This window comes from Propithecus coquereli, unplaced genomic scaffold, assembly GCF_000956105.1.
Source record: "Propithecus coquereli isolate 6110/MARCELLA unplaced genomic scaffold, Pcoq_1.0 Scaffold67, whole genome shotgun sequence".
NCBI lineage: Eukaryota > Metazoa > Chordata > Mammalia > Primates > Indriidae > Propithecus > Propithecus coquereli.
Window position 1 is genome coordinate 3620587 of NW_012152729.1, and position 8732 is coordinate 3629318.

The window sequence follows — 8732 nt, forward strand, 5'->3', positions numbered from 1 at the left end:
CATTTTTAAAAACTGTGGTGATAGCCATAATCTTACCACAGAAACGTTTTTTTGCAAATCTTTCACCTGTGCACTCCAACTATCAGTGACGTAAAATTTTAGAAGTCTGACTCAAACTCCTAGACTATATAAGATATTCTGGAAACCTTGAGATATGGTGCTGTACAGGAAATTGTCCATGTTGTATGCTGAGGCAGGATGTCAGCATACAACCACTTTCTGCTATCTTAGTTTCACTTCTGTCTGATGAAATTCAGAGCTGGGTCACACAAGAATTCCAACTCGCTTAATGCAAAAGGAGGTTTCATTTGTGTCACTGCTGTTGCACTTGCTTAGTTCTGGTTTACTCAGTACTGATGAGTTTTAACCAGCGGAGAAATAAACATCAAGAGAAGCAAAGTGTTTACTGTCAGGCTACCACACGCAGAGGTCCCATTTCTCTGCAATGACCTGGATCTATTCCAGGTAACTGGAATAAACCTTTTCCTTTCTCACGTAAGAGCAAATAGAGCTTTAGACACAGGATGTGTAGCTCTCACCTGGCCCCACGGTCACCTCTGTGGAATGTTTGTTGATAACCTTAATCTTGTCACTGAAGCCATTTTTCTCTACAATCTTCACAGCAGCGTCAGCCATAGGTTTGAAAACCTAGAAATTAGAGCCAAAACCCAAAGAAAAATGAGCAATAAATTAAATAATATCCTAACACCCAAGGTTAACAAGATATTCTTTGATTCTGGTCCTAAGATTTATAACTTACTTTATTCTACAAATGTGTGTCATGAAAATGAAGGTAAAGTTATGTTCAGCCTGTGGTCAGGAGCTCCTGCTGCAGGCCAGGCACAGTGGGGATTCGGGGGATCCTGAGGAGGCTGCACTACCTAGTAACGTCAGTAGGTGTCAGTGCCACACTAACAGGACGCCAAAGACCCAGGAAGGGGACTTACCTTGCAAAACACACCTGGGACCTGTGCTGTGCTCTCGAGAGGAATGTGAGACTGTTACTGTGAGCAGGTCACCCTCAGCTCAAAACTGTCTCAAATCCCCACTGTGGGCAGAACACAGCCTTTTCTTATGGTACAGCAGTCCCCACAGGGGACTTATCCATGGGGGATACATTCCAAGATCCCCAGTGGATGCCTGAAATGAAACCTCAGATAGTACCAAACCCCACGTATGCTGTGTTTTTTTCCAATAAATAATACCAATGATAAATTTTAATTTACAAATTCAGCACAATAAGAGATTAACAATAACTAAAAATAAAACAATTATAACAATATTCAGAACAGCACACAATTTAAAACCAATGAATTATTTTTGGAATTTTTTAATTAACATTTTTGGATGGAGGGTAACTGAAATCACGGGAAGTGAAACCACAGACAAGGGAGGACTACTGTATCTGAGGCCCCCAACAATACAGACCACCTTACCTTCCCAGCCTCACTTGCTCTGACCCCATGACCAACGCTCCAGCCACGCTGATCTTTACTGCTCACGAGGCAAGCCTGAGCTACCCATGTCCTACCCCCACCTGCCAAATCAAAGCCAACTTCCCAGGGCAGCACGAACTTCCCCTCTCCAGAAGTCTTCCATGCACATAAGCCCCTCCAATTCTCAGTTTCCAACCCACCCAGTTTAGATTCCATAGCTCCAACCACTTTAGTATATAAAATAGACTCATATGTGGCCCCACACAGAAAGTGGAAATGTAACAAAATAACCTAACTAATCATGATGATGAGATTTTCAGTTTTTCTAAATCCTTTTCTGTATTTTCCACATTATCTACCAAAAACACTTTTTTAAAACTATTACTAAGTAATAGTTAAAAATGTATTTATAAAGAATACATATGTGCTTGGTTAGAAAATAAATATTCACAATGTATTTCAAATGATTTCTAGGATTTGGTTTGATGATTTTAGATGTGGTCTGAGGGCCTCAAAGCCTAGCTCTCATCAATCACTTTGCCTCCACCCCTGAAAGTATCAGTAGCTCAGTGCCACCTCTTACTCCTGCTGTCTTGTGACTGTCCCTCATCTCTTCCCGAACCTGCAGGTTCTGACCACATATAGCCTCCTTCTCCTCGGCCCACCAAGAAGCTCAAGGTCTCATCCAAAACACTACCAGAAATGGCCACTGAGGTTTATTTCCCAGCATCCCTTCTGTGGTCCTCCCCTTCCCCTCAAATCGGGTGCAGGGTGTAGTGTGGGGAGCTGACATTCTTTAGAGTGCTGCATCTGTCTGGTCTAAGGGTAACTGAATCCATCTTACCAGGGTTGAGGTGAGGAGTGAGATTTAACCCTAACTCTGGCCAATGATACCTGAGGAGAGGTTTGCTAGAAATTCTTAGGGAAGTTCTTGCTCTTAAAAAAAGAGTGGTGCAGAGAAGCCTGTGGAGACGTTTGGGAGAGGCCTGACATGTTTTGTGGAAGGCTTCTAACACTCTCCCCAACTCCAAATAAAATAAATCCCTTGGGTCTTCACTGGAACATCCTCCTGGGCCATTTAAAGACTATAGGGGCCGGGCACGGTGGCTCACAGCTGTAATCCTAGCACTCTGGGAGGCCGAGGCAGGAGGACTGCTTGACACCAGGAGTCTGACACCAGCCTGAGCAACATAGCAAGATCCTGTCTCTACCAAAAGTAGGAAAAGTTAGCCAGGCGTGGTAGCATGTGCCTGTAGTCCCAGGTACTCAGGAGGTTGAGGCAGGAGGATCACTTGAGCCCAGGAGTTTGAGGTTGCAGTGAGCTATCATCATGCCACTGCCCCCATGCCAAGGCAACAAATCGAGATACTGGCAGAAAAGGAGAAGAGGGGAGGCGAGGGGAAGGGAGGGGAGGGAAATCGGGCACGGTGGCCCGCGCCTGTAGTCCCAGCTACTCCGGAGGCTGAGGAGAGAGGATTGCTTGAACCCAGGAGTTTGAGGCTGCTGTGTGCTCTGATCATGCCCGTGAATAGCCGCTATACTCCAGCCTGGGAAACACAGTGAGATCCCATCTCTAAAAAAAGGGAGAGACAGAGAACAAGGAAGCCAGAACCATGCTTCCCTGTCAGACATGTCCCCAATGGCTCTTAGCAGCCCTCTTACTGCCAAGAATGGCTCCAGCCTTGGGAGGAAGATGATGTGTGAAGAGCAGAGCAGAGAGAGAGAGAGAGATTCTAGATCTCAGACACCCCTAAGCTTCTGAAGGAACCAACCCTGAAGCCAACACAAGCCCTGGACTTCCTGACAATATCCCTGTCTAAGCCAGTCTGAAGTGGTTTTCAAGGCACCTGCCATAAAAATCATTGTAACTGATACATAACCTTTCCCAAATATTCCTTCCTTTTCAAATGTACTAAAAGCGAAGTCTATGGTCATTGTGTTCCCCTCCTCAATCTTACTCTCTCATGGGAGTATCACCCGAAGGAGGGCCCCGAGGACCTCCTCACTGCCCACCCAACAGCTTTCTCTCAGCCCTCATCCTGCTCAGCTTCTACTCCTACGCTGTGCAATACGGTAGCCACATGGAGCTATTTAGATATAAACTGATTAACACTGAATAAAATTAACAATTCGATTCCTCAGTCATACTAGCCACATTTCCAGGGCTCGGTAACTAGGTGTGACTAGGGACCACTGTATTAGCACAGCTACAGAAGACTTTCATCATCGCAGTAAGTTCTACTGGGCGGTGCTGCTCTGTACCACCGCCACCTGTTGACCACGCCCTTTTCCAGGGTTTCCATGCAGTCTGCCCCCTTGGCTTCCACAGCACTCTGCCCTCTAGGGTCTCTTCTGAATGAACTTGACCTTATTGGCTACTCTTCCTCCCTCAGTCCCCTGACCACTGGCATGTTTCCAAGGTTTGCTCTTCTCATTCTACTGTCTCTCCTTGGACAATCTCCTACACTGCCAGCTTCACCTGTCACATCTGGGCAAGTAAGTCTCAAATCCGCTTGTATGTGCTACTCTCTCAAGGTTGAGACTTCCATCTCTAGGGCCCACAGCTCCTCCCTCATTCCTCCAGACCGGGCTTTCCTATTGCCAGGCAGCTCAGGCGCAGCTGAATACCACAGGGTGGTCCACAACCAGAAAGACTAAGGTTCAAATAGGTGGTCACTAATGAAAAAACTGGGAGGCCACCTTACGATGTCAAAAGTTACATGGAGAGATGCTGAATGTCACGGGCCAAAGCAGGAAACAAGAATTAAAAATCCAAGTAACTGAGATGGGAATATGGAAAAAGTGTAGGGCAGTCTTAGCAATTCAGTTGGAAAATGTGTTTTCCCCTATTGACATTAATGAGCAGTCCACACGGACACCAGCTTCTACCTCAGGACCAGCCTTTCTCAGACTCAACACACCCAACACCAAATGCATGATCTTTCCCACAAAGCAAGCATCTTCCTCCAAGTTCTTCTTAACAGTCAATGGCATCACCGCCCTCCCAGACGCTCATGCTAGCAAGCCATCACATACACACACACCCTCCCATCAAAGCTACCACAGTAGAGTGAGCGCCTGGGCACCATAATTAGGAACCAGAAGGCCAAGGCTTCAGGTCTAGCTCTCCTACTTATTAACTATTGGAATTAAATAAGTCTTCAATTTCCCTGGGTCTTAGTTTTGTTTCTTGATTTGTAAAACAGGGATAATGAAATCTACTTTGAGGCTGTCAAAGCAACGTAAAAGACAGATTTCTCTGTATGTTCTCGAAAACATTGTTGACTCCCCAGTGGGTAGAGAAGTGGCTGTTAACCCTCTCTACGAAATCCTGAGACAACTGCTGAGTCTCTAACACAAACGTACATACAACTCTCAGGACTTTCACGGAGATCTCAAGTTCATTACTCTTATCTCAGTTTAAGAACACCTAACTCAAAATTTTAGAGTTAAAACTATTTACTGTGGCACTCAGGTCCTTGACAATCTGGCTGCAATCTACCTTTCTAGATTTTTCTACCATGACACCTTTTGCCAAGACCCTGGATGACACCGTTCCCCAAACACACCAAGGTATTTCCTAAGCCTAAAATGCTCATCTTTCTAGCCCATGAGTATGAGGGCCATGCTGTAGCGTGGTGGGGTGGGGAGCTAGACGGAGCTTGGGTAGAACACCCTGGACTGCTGACCTCTGGAATTTATGCGAGAAAGCAAAGAACTTCTACCCTGTTTAAGCCACTGTTACTCTGGGGTTTTGTTATTTTCAACTCACTCACCACATGCACCCAATTTTGTGGGGGAAAGTATTTAAATATTAATACATGACCCCTCATCCTACCCCCAAAGCTTGGAAGACTATACACCAAAACTTTAACAGCGGTTAACTTTGGGTTAACACACTATTTTTATTTTGCATTTAACACATTTCCTATGATAATATGCATTATTTACATTATCAGAAAAACAATGTATGTTTAATGTTTTATTAAAGAAAGAAATGACAGATTGATAAATACAAAAAGAAAGCTGGCTCTGTAGGAACAATTTATGGTAGTGGTTCTCAACTTTGCTGCACATTCAAAAGTCTCAAAGCCCAGAAAAATTAAATGAAAATCTTGGGGAGAGGACTGTTAGGCATCAGTACTTTTCAAAGCTACCTCAGTGATTGTGATGTGCAGCCAAGGCTGAGAGCCACTGCTTTCAGAGGAGAAAACTAGCTCCTGGAGGAAGGAATTGTGTATGATTCATCTCTACGTGCTCAGAACCCAGTCCTATGCTTAGCACAGAGTGAGTACTCCATGAATGTGTGTGAATGAACAGATGGGGAAAGTGCAAGGACATAGGAGATTTCCCACACAAGATGCAGGACACACATTTCGAGAGGGCAGGGTGGCTCACCTCAATGGCATAGCAGAAGTCAGCACCTGCTGTGACCGCCATCATCGACAAGAGTCCCGTGCCAGTGCCAATGTCAAGAACCAAGGCCTTCTGTCCTCTGTCTTTTACCCTGCTTACAGCAGCCCGGATACCATGGTAATATTTCACATTCTAAGAGAAAGGGAGAAATAGCTGTCACTTCATACCAGTTATTATAAGTGAAAAGGTGCTTTGCAAAGTTCTAGAGTCACAGTTGGCAGCAGCACTGTAAGTCATGACCCTGTGGCCTTTCTGGTCCTTCAAGGAACAGCTCTGGCTATCTGAGTTGGGCAGCCCGTGTGAGACTCCAAGGGCCCTGGCCCAGCCTCTTACCCTTTATTAAGCGATTGCCCCCCTCCACATTCACTCTTCTACACTCTGCTTAGTAGGGCTGGGGCTCTGCAAACCATATTCCCCTTTTCCCAGCTGTTAGGTGCAGCCAGTGGGGACCGAGAGGGTGACTGGAAGGTACGAGGAGGGAGAAAGCTTGCTCCTTTCTGCATGGCTGCTGCTCTCATCAGGGCCCTCCCAGTAGCAGCAGTTGACTACAGACCCCAGGCTCTCCCAGTGCTCCCATAACCAGCCTCCTCGGGCCCCTCAGAGCAGCAGCAGCAGCACTCGAGCCGCAGCCCCTGTCAGGGATGTGAGCATCAGCCCGACAGGACCTCTCCCCAACGCTTCTGCGCTCTGGAAACCCTAATCTTCTCTTTTGTTTCTCAGCACTAAGCAAGGTAACTGCTCCCTGCAATTCCTACAGCAGGGTTATCTCAGCGTTCCCATCTGCTCTCCATTCCTCCCACACCTGGGTAACCAACTCCCTATGTTAAATTCTCTCTGGTACAATATGTATTGTGGCTTTTGTTTTTCTTTCTAGACTAATTCATATAGCTTTCTTGTCTAAAAAGTATTTTCCCCCTCAGGAAATAGCTTTTCTTGCATCTCAAAGGTTTTTGGTTCAGGTCTTTAGTAACTTTTATAGATACATCTTCCATCTGTGACAGTTTGGCTGAATAGGTACCCTGGCCCTTCTGTTGAAAATAACTAAAGATGATGGAAAAATACTTGTGAATCTTTTAAATACACTGATGACCTGGCAAGCTAGTAAGGAATATTAAGATACCATTAAATTTTGGGATAATTCATCATGCAACAGTAGGTAATCAATAAAGACTGGTACCAAAAGGGCAATATTCTCTGACTACAGTGCAATCAAGTTAGAAATCTTAAAAACATAAATATATCTAAGGATAAAAAGATTCTGAACATTCAGAAACACACTTCTAAACTTACATGTAAAAGACTAAATCAAACCGCAATTAGAAAATGGCTAGAACTGAACTTTAAAAAAATTACATATCAAAATTCATGAGATGGCTAGACCAATCCTTGAAGAGAAATGTATTAGAAAAGGCAAAAATTGAGCTAAGCATCCACATCAAAAAATTAGAAAGAGGGCTGGGCGCGGCGGCTCACACCTGTAATCCTAGCACTCTGGGAGGCCGAGGCGGGAGGATTGTTTGAGCTCAGGAGTTCGAAACCAGCCTGAGGAACAGCGAGACCCCATCTCTACTAAAAATGGAAAGAAATTTAATCGGACAACTAAAAATACATAGAAAAAATTAGCCGGGCATGGTGGTGCATGCCTGTAGTCCCAGCTACTCGGGAGTCTGAGGCAGTAGGATCGCTTGAGCCCAGGAGTTTGAGGTTGCTGTGAGCTAGGCTGACACCATGGCGTCACACTAGCCCGGGGAAAAGAGTGAGACTCTGTCTCAAAAAAAAAAAAGAAAAAAAAATTAGAAAGAGGATGCAAAATACATTCCAAATAAGTAGGCAAATGAAGATAATAAACAATAAATAGTAATGAATTAGGAAATAAATACAGAGAAGTTCAACAAGGATGAATTATTTCAAAAGATGAATAAAACTGATAAAGCTCTAGTACCAATGGTCAAAAAGGGGGGGGGAGGGAAGGAAAGGAAGAAGTCCAGAACCTGATAATGGAGGTGGAGGGTAGGGGAGAATGTCAATATATATGCTGTAGATATTAGAGAGATTAAAGGTTATTACAAACAACCTTTAGCAATTAAATTCAAAAAATCAGATGACATGGACAATATTGTATTGAAGGTTATAGCCAACATACTAGAGCAAGAAAAAATGCAGTAAGGTCTAGAAAGAAAGAAAGTTGTTATTATTCACAGAGATACATGAGCTTTGTAGAAAACCCAAAATTATCTATAGATAAGTATTAGGATTAATAATTAGTGGGGCTGGGGCTAAGGAAATAGGATTAATGAGAAATTAAAAATTTTGATTGCAGGATTCTAAACCAATAAATAAAAATCAACTGAAATTTTACACATCAGCAACACCTTTAGAACCTTGACAAAGGGAAGGATTTCTTAAACAAGTGACAATACCAACAAATAAAGGAACTATCAGAAAGAAGACATACACCAATAAGTGCATGAAAAAATGCTCAACATCATTAGTCATCAGAGAAATGCAAATCAAGATGACAATGAGGTATCATCTCACTCCAGTTAAAATTGCCTTTACCAAAATATAGGCAATAATCAATGCTGGTGAGGATGTGTAGAAAAGGGAACTGTCCTACACTGTTGGTAAGAATGTTTACTAGTGCAACCACTATGAAGAACGATATGGAGGTTCCTCAAAAAACTAAAAATAGAACTACCATATGACCCAGCAATCCCACTGCTGGGTATATATCTAAAGGAGGGGAAGTCAGTATATCAAAAAGATATCTGGGCCGGGCACGGTGGCTCACGTCTGTAATCCTAGCTCTCTGGGAGGCCGAGGCGGGCGGATTGTTTGTGCTCAGGAGTTCGAAACCAGCCTGAGCAAGAGCGAGACCCC

General features: G+C 44.0%; 1 protein-coding gene across 2 annotated transcripts in view; it reads right to left on the bottom strand.

The window, feature by feature from the left end:
* The window catches only part of PRMT7 (protein arginine methyltransferase 7), a 43824-nt gene that overhangs the window by 23812 nt on the left and 11280 nt on the right, over positions 1 to 8732 (bottom strand). For both annotated transcript variants that reach the window (XM_012660599.1, XM_012660600.1), the window contains 2 exons: positions 5835 to 5984; positions 540 to 648 (listed from right to left, as the gene is read on the bottom strand). In XM_012660599.1, the coding sequence (XP_012516053.1) occupies positions 540 to 648; positions 5835 to 5984 (259 nt within the window). The remainder of the gene's footprint in view (positions 1 to 539; positions 649 to 5834; positions 5985 to 8732) is intronic.